At 44.8% G+C, this 21101-nt stretch overlaps 2 protein-coding genes and 1 pseudogene across 4 annotated transcripts in view; 2 read left to right on the forward strand and 1 right to left on the reverse strand.

Annotated features, from left to right (window-relative positions):
- IFNGR2 (interferon gamma receptor 2) overlaps positions 1–12881 on the forward strand; it is a 34707-nt gene extending 21826 nt beyond the window's left edge. The window contains exons 3-7 of one of the 2 annotated variants that reach the window (XM_032629333.1): positions 52–260; positions 4582–4727; positions 8386–8545; positions 8933–9090; positions 12197–12881. In XM_032629333.1, coding sequence (XP_032485224.1) covers positions 52–260; positions 4582–4727; positions 8386–8545; positions 8933–9090; positions 12197–12379 — 856 coding nt within the window. In that variant the 3' untranslated portion in view covers positions 12380–12881. The remainder of the gene's footprint in view (positions 1–51; positions 261–4581; positions 4728–8385; positions 8546–8932; positions 9091–12196) is intronic. The other variant, XM_032629334.1, reaches the window with a different exon arrangement.
- A 5342-nt stretch (positions 12882–18223) lies between these two features.
- On the forward strand, positions 18224–19555 carry LOC116752567 (annotated as a pseudogene).
- Positions 19443–21101, reverse strand: part of TMEM50B (transmembrane protein 50B) — a 44395-nt gene continuing 42736 nt past the window's right edge. Inside the window, exon 6 of one of the 2 annotated variants that reach the window (XM_032629337.1) lies at positions 19443–19558. In XM_032629337.1, the coding sequence (XP_032485228.1) occupies positions 19495–19558 (64 nt within the window). In that variant the 3' untranslated portion in view covers positions 19443–19494. The remainder of the gene's footprint in view (positions 19559–21101) is intronic. The other variant, XM_032629335.1, reaches the window with a different exon arrangement.

Here is a 21101-nt window from a genome sequence, read left to right on the forward strand (position 1 = left end):
ATGTGATCAAAGAGAGACTTGTGCAAAGTAAAATCCTTCTTCCCTTTGCAGCAGCACTAGTAGTACCTGGTATGACGTCAACAGAAAAGACAGCAGGGTGGATTGTACGAACCTCACCGGGACAGAGTGCAACTTTACCGCAAATAGCCTCTCGGAGGGCTTCCCACGGCATTTCAACATCACTTTACGCCTCCGAGCTAAGCTGGGGGACCTCGTCTCTGCCTGGGTAAAGGCGCCTTGGTTCGAACACTATCGGAATGGTAAGACGACTTGGGTACAAACTTCCTTCAACGTTTGCAGGTTTTCTTCACTTTCCTCTTCGCTGAGCGGTACTGACTCCCCGCCCCTCCGTCCTGCCTCTCACCCTAAATAACCAGCACCCAGGTGGGTATGATGGTCAAACCCGAGTACTGACCACGGAAGCTGGGGCTAGGGGAGGGTGATTTGCTAGGCCTGGGAGTTGTCAAACCGCAGCCCGCAGGTCAAATCCCGCCCACCAACCGGTTTTTGTAAAGTTTTATCGGAAAGAAAATGTGTTATATATGTACAATGGAATGCCACTCAGCCATAAAAAAGAATGAAATAATGCCATTTGCAGCAACACGGTTGGACCTAGAGATTATCATACTAAGTGAAGTAAGTCAGAGGAAGAAATATTGTATGATATCACTTACATGGGGAATCTAAAAACATGATACAAATGAACCTATTTACAAAACAGAAACAGACTCACAGACATAGAGAACAAACTTATGGTTACCCAAGTCGAAAGGGGGCGAGGGATAAATTTGGAGTATGGGATTAAGATATACACACTACTATATATAAAATAGATAAACAAGGACCTACTGTATAGCACAGGGAACTTATAATAACCTATAATGGAAAAGAATCTGAAAAAGAATACATGTATAACTGAATCACTTTGCTGTACACCTGAAACTAATACAATATTGTAAATCAACTATACTTCAATTTAAAAAAAAAAAAGTTTTATCGGAATGCAGTTTCCCCATCTTTTCATATACTGTCTATGGCTGCTTCCAAGCTGCAACAGGCGAGCTGAGTAGTCGCAACAGGGGCTGCGTGACCAGTCAGAGCCTCAGTTCACTCTGGTGCTTTACTGAGAAAGTTTGCTAACCTCTGTGCTGGAGGGAATACTAGCATATTGGCTTCACTGATCACTGTTACATGGCACAACTTCTTTTACGTTCAGGAAGGATTTTAGTTCAGCCTTGAACAGTACCTGGCACATAGGAGAAAATATCTGTGGAACGATTGAATGAACAGATATGCTCCCAGATGTTGGAAGGGAGCATGAGAGTCGTCAGACACTAGTTTATAGATGTGTTCCTTCAATTATTCATTTTTCACATGGTCAGCCGTGCCTAATGTTTCTCCGGTCTCTATGCAAACACAAAGTGTGGAACTTTGTGGGATCCTGATTCAAATTAAACAGAGGTATAAGACAATTGGGGAAATGTGATCACTGTCTAGATCTTTGATGATTTATAAAGCAATTGTTGCTAATATACTTTAGGTGTTGTAATGGTATTTTGTTATGTTTTTTTAAAAAGGCGGGGAGTCTGGTCTTTTCAAGATACATACTGAAGTATTTACAGATGCAATGATGTAATGTCTGAGATTCCTTCAAAATAATCCAGAGAGTGGGAGGGGCAAGGTGGTCCTTACGAGGTGGATGGGCACAGGAGAAACAAAACTTGTCAGGGCTTGATGGTTGCTTTAAAGTTGGGTGATGAGTACATGAGCTTTGTTTACAGTCTTCTCTCTACTTTCTATATGTTTGAAATTTTCTGTAATAGAAGCTAAGAAAGGGGCTTTCCTGGTGGTGCAGTGGTTAAGACTCCACACTCCCGGTGCAGGGGGCCCGGGTTTGATCCCTGGTCAGGGAACTAGATCCTACATGCATGCCGCAACTAAGAGTTCACATACCGCAACTAAGACCCAGCACAACCAAGATAAATAAATAAATTAAAAAAAATTTTTTTTTTTTAAAAATGGTTTTTGCTAGCAATTTGAGGATGGTACGAGAAGACAGTGCAGTCCCTGCTGGCTGGTCTTCTGTGGACAAGTTATTTGTCCTTGAGTGGAGAACCATCACACATCTGAGCTATCAAGCGTTACCTAAGTGGGAATTAGTGGAGAAAAAAGTAATGGCGGTATCAGAAGCAGGACCTGTCATGAAGTCGCTGGTCCAGAGCCAGCCAGCTGCTGCTCTCTCTCCTCCCAGCCAGAGTTGGGCAGCCATGTCCTCGGTTAGTTACTGGTGGGGAGTCACTGGTAAACTTCAAGACAGTGGTGTGCTCAGCGCCCATCGCTGCTTTCAGCACTTGCGGTCAAGTCAGGATGGGTAACCAACTTGAAGATGCTTTACTGAGGGTAGAGGGATGAGATGGTGCCTGAAGGGGGTGATCACATAAACTTGGGTTCAAATCCCAACACTGCCACTTTCCGGCTGTTACTCTGGGCAAGTAATGTCCCTCTGGGCTTCAGTTTCCCCCTCTGGGAAATGGGGATGGCCTTCTGTGGTTGTTACATAGATCTGTGTGGACATGGATATAAAGTCCGTGTTGCCAGGTTTAGAGTGATCGCTCAGTCTGTGGACACTGCTGTCAGTAATGACCCATAGATCCACTGAGCCCTCCTTCAGGGCCCAGAGAAAAGGCAGACTGTCCGCCTTCGAGAGACAGACTCATCACGTTGGTATCAGATTCTCCATCTGGCACGCCCTTCAGAAAGGCAGGTCTTTCGGTGCTGACCTTTCAGCGGTTAAGTGATTAGTCATCCAGGCTCCCATGCCCACTCCGGTGGGTAAGTCACAGAAAAGTCTAGAGAATCCGCTCAGCGGGGCCCTGGGCCTGCAGGTCCACATGTTGTTCCATGCTCCAGTCACTTCGTTTTCAAAAGCGTAGCTTGAAGACATGAGTGCCAGCATCTGTGAGCGGGTTTAATGAGAGCTTTTTGTTACACACAGCTAATGCACTAACATCGCTGTGGCTTGAGGTGGGCCAGGCCCGACCCTGTATCTGTCTGGACTTAGTTCCTCCACCAGAACAAAGGAGATCAGAGGGCATGAGTACAAACCCTGCAGGGACCAGTTACTTTTACACAGAGAGAAAGGTGACCAGAACACATGCCTAACCCTCCCCAACCTGGGAGAGCCCAGGGCAGAGTGTGGAAGCGAGAGAGAGAAATCCAGCCCCACTTTGGTGAATGCAGAACTGTTCACCGTGATGTGATCATCTGTGTGTATAGAAGGTGCAGAAACAGGCCTCTTAGAACTTGGAGGACACAACCTGTATTTTGATCTGAGTTCCTCTGGTTAATTATACAATTTAAATGCTCACCTGATAAATGCTGTAATCTTCCTTCTAAGAGCATATTATGAGCCATAGTCCTTGGCTGTCCTGTGACTTATATGAAAAGCCTTAACAAATAGATGTATGATGGTAATATTTCTCAGTTATTATATTTAATCATTGTATTAGAAAAAGCTAGAAAGATACACATATTTAAAAGTTTGTAAACACCACTTTGGTGGGCTAACAAAATCTTTTCCCTCTCTGCATGAAAATTTGACCTTTGGTTAACCTTCCAGCTCTCTGGAAACCTGATAAAGGTGGCATATGAACCACGCTATTTTTTTTTCTTTTTCTTTTTTTATTGGGGTATAGTTGTTTTACCATGTTGTGTTAGTTTCTACTATACAGCAAAGTGAATAAGAGTTCCCCATGCTATACAGGAGGTTCTTATTTGTTATCTATTTTATACATATTAGTGTATATACGTCAATCCCAATCTCCCAATTCATCACACCACCACCCTGCCACTTCCCCCCTTGGTGTCCATCCGTTTGTTCTCTACATCTGTATTTCTGCCTTGCTAACCGGTTCATCTGTACCATTTTTCTAGATTCCACATATATGCGTTAATACACGATATTTGTTTTTCTCTTTCTGACTTACTAGCATTGCTTATGGTCAGAAGGACCTCTGGTTGGTAAATAGCACTTCAACCAGGCCAGTCTTAACCACCTGGTAGGAAACCGTGTCTGGGGCATTGCTGAATGAAGGGGTTCTTGTAACTGGGCATGTCCCTTGTGGGGACTCTGGAAACTCTTCTTGTGGAATTGTGATGAGAAATACTGGCTCTTGTGGTTGAGCCAGGGAGTGCCCTGTACCTGCCCGATCCTTGCACCTGAGCTGTCTCCTGGGGGTGGGCAGGCGCGGCCATGTGGACAACTGTGAGGACCCCTCCTTCCGCCGAAGGCTAGAAACCCCTGGGGCCACTCTGTAGCTCCACTGGGCTACCTGCCCCGGAGCCTTCCAAGTAAATCTGGTGCCCAGAACAGCCTCTGGTAGTCTGAATGCAATCTCATTGCATATATAAATATATGCATGTGTGTACCATACTAAGTATAATTACATGTACAATATACATATCCTGTGTATATATATATATATATATATATATATATATGATGTACATGTGTATGTATATATATGTATCTACGTATATACATAGACTGATGGATTGATTTTGTTTGTAATTCTATTTCAGCCACCATCGGGCCTCCAGAAGACATCTGGGTGACCCCAGAAGAAGGTTCCCTTATCATCAGCTTTTCTTCTCCCTTTGATGTCCCCGCCTCGGTGGCCTTTTTTTGGTATTATGTCTACTACTGGGAAAAGGGAGGAAGCAAACAGGCAAGAGCATTTTTCTTCTTTGTTCTTGATTTTCATTTCTTTGGAGTTTATGGATAGCAAAAGAAAGTCTACTTTAAAGTGGCCAAGGACACCAGGGTGTCCCAGTATCCCCTTAGGGGCTGAGCCTTAGTGGTTTTGATCTTTCTCTTCAGGACCTCTGCTTCTACTCACTGTGCTGAGACTCCCCTCCCACCAGACCCATCTGCAGGGCCCCCTCTGCCTGGTATCACATGGTCCCCATGGTCTGGGTCTGGACTCAGCCGGTGCCCATGGTGCCTTTGCCACACTCCGAAGTTTGGGGAGCTTCTGTGGGCCTGTTTCTACAGCAATGAATTTACTACTGCAGTCTGCAAGTTTTAACTATATGAATTCTCTGGTTTGCATGGTTTGCAGAGGGCAATATGAATAGGTGAAAAGTCTACTGGAAGGAGAGAGAGTGTCCTAGGGAGAAGGGCCAGTAGGTTTGAAAAGGCTCGGCACATTTGGGGAACTGCACGTGCTCGGATCCTTTAGAAATGCAGGCCACGTGAGGGGCTGGGGCAGGGTAAGGTTGACAAAGGTGGGTCAGACCAAAAGGGGTCTGGTCAGCCCTGGGTAGCACAAGAAAAAACTGCTGGCCTCTAATCACCTCCAGTATCTGATTATCCAAGCTACATTTTTTTCCCTCTATTTTTTGGCCACGCCGCATGGCATGCGGAATCTTAGTTCCCCAACCAGGGATCGAACCCACACCCCCTGCAGTGGAAGCGTGGAGTCCTAACCACTGGACCACCAGGGAAGTCCCTCCAAGCTACATTTAGTGATGTTTTACTACCTGTGTAAATTCGTGATTTCCTAAGTTCAACATTATTATAATTTTTTATAAGAATAAGAACTTATGTTTATCCAGAGCTTTCTTTGTGTCTGGCACCTGGCCCAGGCACTTTAGATACATCATCTCATTTAACCTTTACACCCACCTGTTTCACAGAGAGGGAAACCAAGTGGTTAAGTAACTAGCCCAAGGCCAGCAACTGACAGCAAAGCAGAGGAGACATCTAGCCTCAGGGTCCATGCTCTTAATTGCTGTTTCTCTCCCACATAGTTGATGTTTGCACTTGCTCTTCATTTCTTTGTGGTGAGTGTAAAAACACCGAGGAAGGCAAAACTCACTGAAGAACAGACTCTTAGCAAATAGGGAAGAAAGAAATAATCGTTTCCGGAAATCCTGAGGTCAAGGTCTGGTCAACTGGAATAGAGAACGCCTGGAAGAATGCAGAAGGGATTCCCCTTTCTCCCTTTCAGCCAGAGCATGTATACTTTGGACTTTCATGAACAAAAGATTCTGGGGCTAAAGTAACTCTGAAAGCCACCTGTACGATCTCCATTCCAGCTGTGAGTCTGTATGTCAGGGGTCCCCAAGTCCAACCCCTAGATTTGTTCGAAGGATGCATGGGACTCAGTGTATAGTTGTACTCGAGGCTGTGATTTATTCCAGAGAAAAGACACAAAACAAACTCAGCAAAGGGAAGAGGCACATGGGGCAAAGTCTAAAGGAATCCAGGCATAAGCTTCCGAGTCTTCCCCTGGAAGTCACCCAGGACACACTTAACAACAAGAGTGACCTGACAGCACGTGTGAAATCTTATCTACCAGAGAAGCTAGTTAGCGGCTCAGTGCCCAGGGCTTTTATTGGGGGCTGGTCACACAGGCACCCTCTGCCCAACATAGACACCAAAACTCCAGACTCCCAGAGGGAGAGCAGGTGTTCAGCATAAAGAGCATTGTTTATACACGAAACCACCCTTATCAGTCAGGGAATGGTGGAAACACTGCTCAAATCCAAGTCCCAGATGCCAGCCTTGGGTCAGCCTTGAAAGCAAGCCTTTCTAAGGACAGCGGTCTCAGGCCTGCATGGTAGCTCTTCTCCACAGTCTGTGATTCTAACTTTTGGAATAGCCAACTGGCTGCCAAAATAAACTACTCAAAAAGAATGTTGTCCTTAAAATTGCTGTATGTGGCATCAGGAGTAAAAATGTTTCTCCTCTGCCATGGCAGTCATCATTTCAAATCGGAGGGAAAAAAATTAAAACTCATCTCTAATCCTACTATTCAAATATAATATGATCATTTTGTATTTTTAAAAATAAGATCATGGGACTTCCCTGGCGGCCCAGTGGTTAAGACTCCGCACTTCCACTGCACGGGGCGCGGGTTCAATCCCTGGTCGGGGAACTTAGGTCCCACAGCGTGGCCAAATAAATAAATAAATAATAAGATGATCTTCTATATACTGTTGAAAAATCTGCCTTTTTTCAGTCAACATATGTAAGCAGCTTCACCTCCACGTTCCGGAGTGTGTGTGATATTCCACCATTTCAAATGGCTATAGTATATTCTACTGTAGTATCTCAAAATCAGAAAGCAGTCCTGGGGCTTCCCTGGTGGCACAGTGGTTGAGAGTCCGCCTGCCGATGCAGGGGACACAGGTTCGTGACCCGGTCCGGGAAGATCCCACATGCCGTGGAGCGGCTAGGCCCATGAGCCATGGCTGCTGAGCCTGTGCGTCCGGAGCCTGTGTTCCGCAACGGGAGAGGCCACAACAGTGAGAGGCCCGCGTACCGCAAGAAAAAAAAAAAAAAAAAAGAATCCGCCTGTCAATGCAGGGGACACAGGTTCGATCCCTGGTCCGGGAAGATCCCACATGCATGTCTCGGAGCTACAGAGGCCACACACCGCAACTACTGAAGCCCGCACGCCTAGAGCCCGTGCTCCGCAACAAGAGAAGCCACCGCAATGAGAAGCCCGCGCACCGCGCAAAGAGTAGCCCCCCACCCGCCGCAACTAGAGAAAGCCCGCACACAGCAACGAAGACCCACAGCAGCCAAAAAAAAAAAAAAATGAAAGCAGTCCTTTATGAGAAATCCTATATATATATAGCTATATATATCCTATATATATAGCTGTAATAAAGTGTTTTTTTTTCTCCTTTCCCTGTGGAACAGTGACAGTTTGTCTGAGGTGAGAGTGAGGGACCATTGACTGACCATGTGGAGGTGACAAGACCCGAGGGAGGGTAGCAGCAGGGAGGGAAGGAGGGGACAGAATCCGCTAAGAATTTGGGACCCAACTCTTTCCTGATGACATAAATCACTCAGATCATTTCGACCGAAACTATAAAAGGAGTCAGCACATTTCAGTGAAAACCAGAAGCAGATTGGGAACCAAAGGAACATTATTTCCTAGAATGACTTTTTTCCTTTATTTGTTGACTAACGTCAAGTATCTAGATGAGATTAACCATGAAATACAAAATGTTCATTTGAAAGGAGAAAATTTCGTCCTAGAAACTGGGATTTGCTAAATTCCAGCTTTGGACCCTCCACTGCTGTGATGGGGCTTCAGTTGGGCCCTCGGACCTCACAGCCAGAAACACAGCTCTAATGCCATCAGCATCTTTCTTGACATTCCTCACCAATTTTCACATATAAAATTTGTCTGCTATAAGCATATGTGATACATATAAAATTGGTATTCTGTTTGTTTAGAAACAGAATTACCTTCTTCTTTGGTTATTGTGTTCAGTGTGAATTTGAGGAAACATTGGAGAAGATGGAACGGGCTTGACCATGTCTATGTGGGTGATTTTCAGGTGTGGTTCTTGGTGTATTTTACGTAGGTGACACACCGTTTCAGGAGCAACTTCATCACGTTGAATGATTTAAAACCCTTAAGAGTATACTGTTTCCAACTCAAGGCAGAACTGTTTTTGGCAAAAGAAAACATCTCTAGACCTGGGCATTTAAGCAACATATCTTGCTCCGAAACAACAGTGGATGGTAATGTATGCTTTCTTAAGTCCTTTCTGAGCTGGGAACAGAACACTCCTAAAATAGCGCAATCAGGGATTCCTTATTAGGTGGAGGGTGGTGAGAGTGCGCAGACCCAGAGAGAAGGGGCTAGGACAGCACTTCACTGTAGACATAACAAGCTCGTGCTGAAGTCTCCAGTAGCAAGAGCTGCCAGACAGCAAACGCTTGCTTTGTTTTAGGCTTGCCTTTACTAGCTGTTAATTAAAGCATACAGGGCTGGGTGGAGGAGGGGCAGTATCCATCCAGTTTACTGGGACATGAACTCTATTTATTGCAGTGGTGGATGAGAAATTACCCGATGTTTGTATCGTATGTAGGATGGTCATCTTGTTCACTTTTATGTCACCTGTTTAGCCTCTACCAAGCTTCAACAAGTCATCCTGATCTCTATGGGAACCTTTTTGTTGCTGTCAGTGCTGGTGGGGGCCTGTCTCTTCCTGGTACTGAAATACAGAGGCCTGGTTAAATACTGGTTTCACTCTGCACCAAGCATCCCATCACAAATAGAAGAGGTATGTGTGTACACATTTAAAAGGGTGACGTGTCAGCCTTTCATGCCCCCCGGTAACACCTAAGAGTAGAGCAGTGGACAAAGCCATGACACTGAGATTTGTGTTAAAAGCAGCACTTGGTTCTTTGTACACCCATGTTCATAGCAGCATTATTCACAATGGCCAAAAGGTAGAAACAACCCAAGTGTCCATCGACAGATGAATGTATAAATAAAATATGGTGGGAGTTCCCTGGTAGTCCAGTGGATACGACTCAGCGCTTTCACTGCTCTGGCCTCGGGTTCAATCCCTGGTCAGGGAACTACGATCCTGCAAGCCACAGGTGCAGCCAAAAAAACAAGAGAGAGATGTGGTATATACATATGCATGGAATATTACTCAGCCTTAAAAAGGAAGGGAATTCTGAGACATGCTACAACATGGATGAACCTTGAGGACATTATGATAAGGGAAATAAATTAGTCACAAAAAGACAAATACTACATGATTCCACTTATATGAGGTGCTTAGAGTACTCACGTTCACAGAACCAGAATGTAGAATAGTGGTTGCCAGGGTCCGGAGGGAGGGAGGAAATGGGCAGTGAGTGTTTAACGGGGACAGTTTCAGTTTTGCAAAATGAAAAATGTTCTAGGGACTTCCCTGGTGGTCCAGTGGTTAAGACTCCACACTCCCAATGCAGGGGGCCCGGGTTCAATCCCCGGTCGGGGAACTAGATCCCACATGCTGCAACTAAGACCCGGCACAGCCAAATTAATTAATTAATTAATTAAAAAGTTCTCGAGACAGATGGTGGTGATCATTGCCCAACAATGTGAATAGACTTTACACTACTGAGCTGTACACTTAAAAATGGTTAAGATGGTAAATTTTATGTTATGTGTATTTTACCACAATTAAAAAAAAATTGGGGGGCAACTTCCCTGGTGGTCCAGTGGCTAAGACTCGGCACTCCCAATGCAGGGGGTCAGGGTTAAATCCCCAGGGTTCAGGGACCTAGATCCCACATGCCGCAACGAAGATCCCACATGCGGCAACTAAGACCCGGCACAACCAAATACATTAATTAATTAATTAGTTAAATAAAGTAAAAAAAAATTTTTTTTTTAATTTTTTTAATGGCATGAGGTTGGCCTAAAGGTGGCCTGGTCTGGCCCGGACAGGAGATCGGCCGCAGTAGGTCCCTCTGGAGACAACACGAGAGTCCCGGGCTTTTGGAGCCTGGTTGGAGGGGACATGGACCAGTGGGGACAGCAGTCAAGAGCATGAGCTTTGGGTCAGACAGTGTGCAGGCAGGAGGATTCTAGAGTAAACACCCAGAGCCGTGAGTTCAAAGCCTTGCATGCCGAGTACACAGGGGATGTTACTAGTATTTTAAAGGATTTAAGAAAGAAACGTGGAGTGGGTAGGTCTTATGGAAAGTCCTGTTTTCCTGCCCAGCTCCAGCGACCCCCTGAGGCTCTGCGAGGGAACCAGGCCCTCTGAGGAGACAGCTGGGACATTCTTGGGATTAGAAGCTAGCTGATACAAGCATATTTAGAACTATTTATCATTCTGCAGTAAAATCAGGGTAAAAGTACTGGAAACAGAACCTTATGTTGTTGTATCTAGTCTGTAAAGACAGAGTGGTGCTTCTAGAAAGAGCTATAGTCACTTGTTTTCCTTCATCTGTCATAAGGTGTTTAAAGTACACAGACGTTATGCGAAGCACGTGTTAAGTTCCCTACTGGAACCTCCATACAAATGCTGCAGGATTCCACTTCTATCAAGAATCTAAATAGAGTAATAGTCAAACTCATAGAAGCAGAGAGTAGCACAGTGGTTACCAGGGGCCAGGCGGCAGGGGGAGCGGGGAGTTGCTTTCACATGGTACAAAGTTTCAGTTATGCAAGATGAGGAAGTTCTGGTTTCTGCTGTACAACATCGTGCCTGTAGGTAGTACTGTCTTGTGCACTTAAAACTGTGTGAAGAAGGTAGAACTCATGTTAGGTGTTATTACCACAAAAAAAAAAAAAACCTTCCGTGGTTAATACTGTCACAACGTAACAGCTCTCAACTCAGAATTTTACTTGCATCAATAATTTCTGTCTCGGGACTTCCCTGGTGGTCCCGTGGTTAAGGCTCTGAGCTTCCACTGCAGGGGGCACAGGTTCAATCCCTGGACAGGGAACTAAGATCCCGCATTCCACGTGGCACAGGCAAAAAATTTAAAAAACAAACAAACAAACAAATAACTGTCTCACAGAACTAGCAGCAGGACCATAGTGAGTGAATTTACTATTAGTTGTTCCTTTGGTGCTTGAATCTAAAACATGAAGTCTTTCGGTTCACTTTTCTGGGAAAGTGTGAAAAGTCTGTATCAGAGGTCACTGAAGTTACATGAGAATAATGAATCAGGTTTCACTTATATTTTTGAGGTTTCACAAGTGCGCGTGATTCGTGGTTATTCGTCTTCTCACCAGCCAGCTCTAAGCCGACCGTATTTCAGTATCTTTCAGCATTTCCAAGAGCCAGGCAGTTGGTTCTTGGTAACTTGGTAATTGATGGCTAAGCCCAGAGCCAAGGCAGGAGGGCCAGGGCAAGTTAAGGCCTGTGGACCGGCACTTTGCCTTGAGGACCTGCGCTTTCTGGTTCGCCCAGGGCTGCATAGCGCAGATCCTCTGCACCCCGTGTGTTGTGTGAAGTAGAACCAACCAGTGGATGGAGTGGCTGAGAAAAATGCTCGTGAACTTTCCCTCTTTGCCCCCATGGTAGTTGAACAAGAGGCTCCATTTCCTCCTTCCCTGAAAAGTTAGAATTCCAGAGACATTTTAGGATTGATAATCCACAAGCCCTCATCCAGTGCAGCAAGTCAGAACTTGCTTTTCCTGAGTTACGCCGCCCTTTCGTGCTTTCAGAGTATTCCCTGGGTTGGCCCTTGGATTCGTGTGAGTTATTGAGATGGGGGGTGAACAGGGGTTCCGGTTTTAGAAGTTACTTCATTGGTGGACAGAATTGGAAGTTATACCTGAATGAAATAGGATAATGCCAACTAAAACTAAAGTATGAAGTTGTGGTATTTGGAACTGATAAACAAATTATGATAATGGTGTTGAACCTTTTCAAGTATTTAAAGGATCCAGCTCAGCCCATCTTAGACGCCTTGGACAAGGACAGCTCGCCAAAGGATGATGCCTGGGACTCTGTGTCCATCGTGTCGTTTCCAGAGAATAAGCAAGAAGACATTCTCCAAAACACTTTGAACCAAAGCACAGATCCAAGCCACCAGCCCGTGGAAGGAGGACCCTGAGACAGTGAAGCTGCGGATGTGCCTGTCAGGACTTGATGGAGCCCACGACTCCTTATTCCTGTCATGAAAAGACCCGGGGGTGCCTGGGGAGAGGTCCTGGGTCCCGTGGGAGAGAAAAACTTACATTTTTTAAACTAAGAATTTCCTAAATCCTACAAGTTTCTAGACCGATTCTACATACCAAAAAAATTAAGGTTTCTCTTAAACACTAAAAAGGCCCATAATTATTTGTTATCAAAATGGCTGTGGCACCCCTCTGATATTTTGTACATTGTGGGTGGGGCCAGGTGGTCAGGAGACGGGGTCCTCTCCTGGCTATGGCAAGGAGCTTGGGCCCCTTGGGCAGGTCACCTAAGCTGTCCCAGCCTCTCCCTGTAACAAGGGACACTGAGTGTCCTGGCTTAAAATGTGATTAATCCTGTAAATAGTTTCCTATTAATTTAAGGGTCACTTTTTTCTTTTCAAGCTAGAAATAAAAGACTGTATAGTTAACTTTTTAAAAGTCTGTGAAGTTTTTCCTCTTCACCTTCTTTATTTTGGTCTATTTTCTGCAAAGTTTCAACTTTTAAAAATGACTATATCTAAATTTTTGTTTTCTTAAATAACACCCAGTAGAGCCACCCAGAGGCCTCATGGTCACGCAGCAGGAAATGTTGACCTGTGTCACTTGATTCCTTGAAAAGTTAGGAAGGGGGTTCTCAGAAGCTGCATCAGCGCTGCATTTGTACGTGATGTGTCACATGTGTTGAGCAAGGCGTGTAAAGAGAATTAGGCAATGGGCAATAGTGATGGCCACTGGGCCTGCAAGTCTTCTGATGACGCAAGTACTGATGGGTTATTTTGTCCAGAGGATATTAATTAAAAGTCCATTTATAGGGGGGCTTCCCTGGTGGTCCAGTGGTTGACTCGACGCTCCCAATGCAGGGGGGCCTGGGTTCGATCCCTGGTCAGGGAACTTCATCCCACATGCCGCAACTAAAAGATCCTGTGTGCCACAACTAAGACCCGGCACAGCCAAATAAATAAATAAATAAATAAAAGGAAATATATTCTAAAAAAAAAAAAATCCATATATATGACTCTTAACGTTTAGGAAATGGATGCGTAGCTTCACTCCTCCCCTCCAACACGCACACAAAGTGACATGTTGCCGTAAGGTTGCTTGAGAAAGAAGCCCCTACTGGCAGCCTAACCTTGACAGTGGGAAGAAGCGATGCTGACAGGAGGTATATGAAGCTTCCAGCACTGGTCGATGGAACCACCTTCTGTGTCTCTGTTGGGGCCCTGTGCCTCTGGTGAGGAATTGGCTCTTGGGCTGACTTTCTAACCAGTCATTGTGCACCCTTCCATCCAGGGTGACATGAGAGAAAAGGACTCCCACCCACCCCAGGCGAGTCCCCTTGTGAGATGTCTATTGATTAGGTGCACCTTGAGTTGGGACAGGTTTGGAGAAAGAGTTAGTAGAGGGAAATGGTAAAGACCTCCCTCAAATCATTTAGGAAATGTAAGATAGAAGAGCTTCCTCTGTTGGGCCACACAAAGCAGCCCAGCGAGGAGAGGAGGACATATATACAGCAGGAAGAGAACCGGTTAAGAGTTTGAACCCAGCAGAAAGGGGGACAGATCAGCTCTGTTATGAATAAGCTCTTCTGTGCCACCCTCCATAAAAGGAGGTGCCAGCTAGTCAGGGGCAAGGGGACCAGATTCTGATAAGGCTGAACTGGGTTCGGGGTGGAATCAGTCCAGTGTCCTGGGGCAGACTGGGGTTCAGGCCCAGAAAGGCCCTTCTTAATTGCAGGCAGCGGCTTCAGTGAGTGACAGACTCAGAGCCCAAGCCCAGGGCCAGCACTATTTCCAGGTGCCACTCAAGGGCCAAACTCTACAAGGTTATTGCTTTCTAGGGGAGGGGCTACAGGGGCCGAACTCTACAAGGTTATTGCTTTATAGGGGAGGGGCTACACTGACACCCAACTGGGTCCACCAAGCATCCAACCGTGCTTCTCCTCTCAGGCCCGCGCCATCTTTCCTCAGTAAGCATCCCCAGGAGGCATGGGGCTGGCCTGTTATCCAGCCCCAGGGAGAAAGGACAGGAATTATTTGAGTAAGTAAGATACTCCTTTTTAATAGTAGTTTCCAAAAAGAAACACCTGGTTCTACTTTGTCAAATAAATGACTAAGCAATGGGATTAATACTTATACTAACTTGGGACATTAATTTCTAGTCAAGCTAAGTACATAATCATGTTTGAGCTGGAAAAAGTCTATAAATTACCTATAACAGGGCAAACTGCTGCCCACATGCCAAATCCAGCCTGCTCCCTGTTTTTGTACAGGCTGTAAGCTAAAAATAGTTTTTACATCTTTAAATGGTTGAAAAAATCAAAAGAAGAATAATATTTCATCACACATGCAAAGTATATGAAATTTACATTTGAGTGTCCATAAGTAAACTTTTATTGGGACCCTATGGCTGCTTTTGCACTGCAAGGCAGAATTGTGTAGTTGCAAGAGACTGTTTGCCTACAAAGCCTAAAATATTTACTACCTGAACGCTTACAGAAAGAGTTTGATGACCCCTGATCTGTACAATGCAGTGTTCATTGTATAGGAGAAAACAGACTCACTTCCATTATTTAGGTTTATACAGTTACAGAAGGTCCCTACAAGACCCCATTTGATACCGAGACTGTTTAATTCAAGGTTCATATATTATACGGGAGGAGGGTATTTGATTCTTGCATGTATTCTATAAAGCACATTATGGACTATGTACCCTGGATACAATTTAGGAGTATGAAGATCAATGGAGGAAAGTAGGCCCTACATCAATAATAGGTCACCCAGAGATGATGGGTGAGTTGGATCAAGGACGCTGCCATTCCATAATGTACCGTTATGTGAATTAGATAAGACACCCATCTTTCAAGACACTTTGATTTGTGCCACGAATTTTCTTTTTAAGTGAACATGCCATCTCCTGCGCCTCAGTGTGAATAGCGCCCCCTGGGGGTTCTGCAGCGCTCAGCTTGCAGATTGCAGACAACTTCAGCGCCCTGGGACAGGAAGCTGCTGGGTGAAGCCCTCTTGTTCTGGATGGTGCCAAGGCCAGCAGGGCGAGGAGCTGAGGGACATGGCGGTGGAGAGGGGAGGCCCCCAGGGGGGAGTTGGAGGAGGGACAGGGTCAGAGAAGGGAGACTGTCTCCATATCTGTAGGTCACTGGCTGGTGTACTGTAACTGGAGAAACTGCTGCTGCCCTCTCACCAGAAACTACCAGCGTGGAGAACGGCACAGGTCCTAGCCCGTGACTGGGGCATCTGCCTTTGTGACTTTTATTTCATTTACCATCACTTATCTCTGTCCATAGTGTTTTTTAGAAGTCTGCATAGTCACAAGTTATGCTGCTTTCAACTACTGGGAAACAACTGTGTATCCCTAAGGTGCCCCAGGGCCCTCCAAAATAACTTTGCTTTATGCCAGAAAGCCTGTATTTTAGGTGAGAACATCCTAAACCGTCCCAACTGTTTGGTGAGAGTTCGAATCCACACAGGCATCTCCCCGTGGAGCAGTCAGACCTCCCACTCCTCAGTGCTCACAGGCTCTCCTAAGAAGCAACATCTCTCTGATGGGGATACAGTAAAAGCGACCTCTTCCTCCTTGCTTCCAGCTTGTGGTGAAGGAAGATGGCCAGCTGCCTCGGGAGGGCACAGAAGCTGGTCAGAGTGGATACTTGGAGCACCACTTGGCTCCGGGGAGGGATCTGGTCAGTGCCATTTGCCGACACTCTAGGAAGACCGAGATGCCACCTAAAATTTCAAACCGATAATGAAATACAGGCAGAAGTGGCTTCTCCAGGCCCCCCATTTATTAAAAAAAGGGGGGAGGCAGACCCCCCCTAGGGTTTCTTTACGTACATACCCCTGGTTAAAACATAATCACTTGCAAAAGACATTAACTACTTTTCCCTTGTAATTAAATAGTGCTGTGAATAACAATTTATAATAAATATGAATTGGACTTGTTTCACTTTTGCATTCAAATGAATAGAACTATTTGATATTGTCCCTGTAGATAATAAGTGTGCTTTTTGTAGTTGAGAGCATGAGAGAAGGCCTAAGCCCTCCAAGAGCTGATGAGTCCACATAGGACTCTGAGGCCCTTGACAATGGGCAAGTAAAGGGCCTGGCATAAAATTCAATGAACCGATTAAACCGATATGTTTCTTTACTAGCTCCTTTCTGAAGTGTTGCTGTGAACCTTAGTATGACTGTGTGTAACTCCAGCTACCCCAAACACTTCTCAAGTGGCCAGCCCCATGCTACAACTAAAAGATGAACACAGCACCAATAGTTAGGGCCATGTGTACGTTTGTATAGGTTGTGCACTGCACAACCCCAGGGGTGCCATTTACATACACAGGATACAAATGTATTTGGTTCCTTTGAGATTTAGAATTTCCTCATGAAAAACTGTCAAAATTAATGGTAAGGGGGTTTCCCTGGCGGCGCGGTGGTTGAGAGTCCGCCTGCCGATGCAGGGGACACGGGTTCTGCCCCGGTCCGGGAAGATCCCACATGCCGCGGAGTGGCTGGGCGCGTGAGCCATGGCCGCTGAGCCTGCGCGTCCGGAGCCTGTGCTCCGCAACGGGAAAGGACACGGCAGTGAGAGGCCCGCGTACCGTAAAAAAAAAAAAAATTAATGGTAAGGTCTCCATGCTAACTTGCAAAATCAGTTTTAAAACTTATTATACACCAAAAAGCCACTAGTAGACTTTAGATGGCAACATGAATTTCTTTTTACTCTGTTTTCCAGCGATTTTCTAGAGAATATTCTTTTTCATAATGAAATAATGGGAATTCCCTGGCAGTCCAGTGGTTAGGACTCTGAGCCTCCCCTGCAGGGGAGGGGGCACGGGTTCGATTGCTGGTCGGGGAACTAAGATCCCGCAAGCCATGCAGGGCAGCCAAAATAAATAAATAAAATAAAATTTGATGAAATAATGTCACAAATTTTGTATAAAATGAAAGCTCAGTGCTCTGGTCCAAGAGACACTGGGATGGAAGAGACTGAAAACAGGCAGATTTCAGGATAAGGTTATATACTCCCCCTCCCCCCACATCTGGGTTTTTCTTCAACCAGACAAGAAGCATTTATATATGTAAAGATTATAATTTGTTACACACAAATTGTATATCTCCTCTGTCATATCACAGGGCCACTTTAGTTCAAGTCTACATACTGCTGTTAGTAAAAATTACAACGAACATGTTCTGTTTGACTTATTAATCAGTCTCTCTCCACACAAGGTACTTTAATAATTATAAAGGAGAAAAATAGCTACTTTACAGTGGAGATACCTGGTGGACACCACCTTGGGCATCAAGGCAGGCAAAGTTAAAATCACCAGTACTGGGACAGATGTGTGCTTGCTTTGATGTCCTGAAAACATAAGCTCTGTGTTATTCCTGCCCAAACTGTATAACCAGAATCTACTCCTGATGACACATCAGACAAACCAAAATTGAGGGGCATTCTACACAACAGCTGGTCTGCATTCTTCAAAAATACCTAGTCATGGGCTTCCCTGGTGGCACAGTGGCTAAGAATCCACCTGCCAATGCAGGGGACACGGGTTCGAGCCCTGGTCTGGGAAGATCCCACATGCCACAGAGCAACTAAGCCCGTGTGCCACAACTACTGAGCCTGTGCTCTAGAGCTCGCAAGCCACAACTACTGAGCCCACGTACCAGAACTACTGAAGCCCGTGCGCCTAGAGCCCATGCTCCGCAACAAGAGAAGCCACAACAATGAGAAGCCCACACACTGCAACGAAGAGTAGCCCCTGCTCGCCGCACCTAGAGAAAGTCCACAGCAATGAAGACCCAACACAGCCAAAAATAAAAACAAACAAATAAATAAATGTATTTAAAAAAAAAGAAAAAGAAAACCTAGTCATGAATGACAAAGGTTGAAGTTGTCCAAAGTTAAGAGCCACTAAAGGGCCATGACAACTAACTGCAATGTGTGATCACGGACTGGATTCTGGAACTGAAAATAACTTATTTTTCTTTACTATAAATCATACTAGTGGGGCACTTGGCAAAATTTGAATGAAGTGCTTAGTGCTGTATCAACGTTAACTTCCTGATTTTGGTATTGTACAGCAGTTGTGATCTGGGGAAATATACACGGAACTATTCAAGGGTAAAGAGCCATCCTGTCTGCAGCATATTGTCAAATGTCTCAGAAAAAAAATAGACTAAAGCAAGTGCGGTAAAATGTCAACCTCTGGGGAATCTAAAGGTTATACAGGAATTCTCTGAGTTATTTTTGTAACTTTCCTGTAAGTCTGAAGTTATTTCACAATAAAGTTATTCAATCTCTACGTTGATAACTTTCATAACAGGAAGTAAATACACTTAGCCTCATACTGAATCCCTTTTTGTCACCTGGACAAGGTGCTCCTAAATCAAAGATTTGGTGATCTCTGCACTGACATTATCCATGGGGGTCTAGAAGGTTTGCCCTGCCACACTGACATGTAGAAATTTAAAATATCCTATTTGCTGCAGCTTAAAGAATTGAAGAGGCATATACTATCATCTAAAAACCCTATGTAGCAGTTTGAATCGTGGCGCGACGAAGCCGTAGGCGGCAGGTTCTCGCTGGGTGTCTGACTAGTACTTTCTCTGCCTTGCTTGTTTGAGCTTCAGCAGAATTCGAAATGGCTGGCGGCAAGGCTGGGAAGGACTCCAGAAAGGCCAAGACAAAGGCGGTTTCCCGCTCGCAGAGAGGAAATACGGTGGGCCGTATTCATGGACACCTGAAATCTAGGGCGACCAGCCATGGACGTGTGAGCGCGACTGCCGCTGTGTACAGCGCAGCCATTCTGGAGTACCTTACCGTGGAGGTACTTGAATTGGCAGGAAATGCATCAAAAGACTTGAAGGTAAAGCGTGTTACCTCTCGTCGCTTGCAACTTGCTATTCGTGGAGATGAAGACTGGGACTCTCTCATCAAGACTACGATTGGTGGTGGTGGTGTCATTCCACACATCCACAAATCTCTGGGAAGAAAGGACAACAGAAGACTGTCTAAAGGATGCCTGGATTCCTTATTATCTCAGGATTCCACATACTCTAACAGCTGTCCAGTGCTGGTGATTCCAGTGGACTGTATCTCTGTAAAACACAATTTTGCCGTTTTGTAATTCTGTTTGAGCAAGTTGGAAGTTTAATTAGTTTTCCAATCAACCAAATTTCTGCATTCTAGTCTTAACCATATTTAAGTGTTACTGTGGCTTCAAAGAAGCTACTGATTCTGAAGTAGTGGGTTTTGATTGAGATGACTGTTTTTAAAAAACTGTTTGGATTTTAATTGTGATGTAGAAGTTACAGTAACAAACATTGGGTTTTGTACTGACATTATTTCCACTCCGGTGGATAAGCTCAATAAAGGTCATATCCCCCCCCAAAATAAAATAGAACAAAATAAATTTTTAAAAATTAAAAAATTAAAACCCTATGTAAAATGACTTAAGCTGTGTTAAATCTGCTACCAAAAAAAAAAAAAAGTACTGGCAGGTTCAAAACAAAAACCAACCGACTCCAGATTCTTTTTAAGGTGGCATGCCACCTTGTGACAAAAGGCCAAAAAGCCATCAAATGAGGAAGGAAAAACCACTGCAGGCAAAGCCACCAGGGAAAGAAAGACGCTGCTTTATTGATCACTTACTGTTTTCAGGCACCAGGAGGCATTCCCTCATGTTAATTCTCAAACCACACTTACAGAAAGACAAACAGCCTCGGGGTCACATAGCTAATAAATAGCAGTGGCAGAATTAGGGAAAAGCAAATCAACCTAAATTTATAGTCCCCCAAGAATCCCAGCTCCAACACCAGAAATCTCCAGTAACAATGCAACTGGAAATACTCTTCCTCCTCTCCCCATCCTCATCTTTTCTATTCTGCATGTCAGGCTGGCCACTGGCTTTTCCCAAGATCACAACATCCACACCTAAGTTTCCCTCTCCTTTTAATTCCCTGCATTCTATCTATTCTTCTAAAGTCACCAGAGCAGCAGTTTCCCCAAATTTTATTTCTCAACATGTTCCAGGAGATAAATTTCCAGGACTCAAGGATGGAAAACACCATAGAATTGACACTTCCTTCCTAAAAACATACAAGACATAGTGTATAAAAAGCTCTAAGAAAAAAACTTTACAGGAAAAAAAAAATGTTTTAACCTAGTTCAGCCAAGGGTCTCCCAAGGTTCTCTGACCAGCGCACAATTTTTCCTAAAGCAACACCAAGGTTCTAGGGCTGCTCGGGAAATGCTGTGAGAAGAGCAGGACTTCGCCCTCAGGAAGAAAGGGCCTGAGCTGTGATTCCAATCCATGGGGAAGTCACTTCACCTCTCCAGATAAAAGTTCCTACCTCCAATTTTGAGGATGGAATGAGACAATACACAGTACATAGAAAGTTCTCGATACAAGTTAGCAATCAGCATTGAGCTGAAAAATGACATGACGAAATAGGGCCCTCCAGTGGGAAGATTTAGCTGACGGCAGAGTATTAAATGAGGAAAGAAATGATGGACCATGATAGGAATGATGATGAAAAACTGCTATGCTAAAGGAAGATCAGGTCAATCAGAGTTCTTTATAAACTGCGGTTGAACTTCATTATTTGCAAGTTCACTTACTCGATAAAGCATTTATTTGTA

The sequence above is a fragment of the Phocoena sinus genome, chromosome 4 (genome assembly GCF_008692025.1).
Source record: "Phocoena sinus isolate mPhoSin1 chromosome 4, mPhoSin1.pri, whole genome shotgun sequence".
In the NCBI taxonomy this organism is placed as follows: domain Eukaryota; kingdom Metazoa; phylum Chordata; class Mammalia; order Artiodactyla; family Phocoenidae; genus Phocoena; species Phocoena sinus.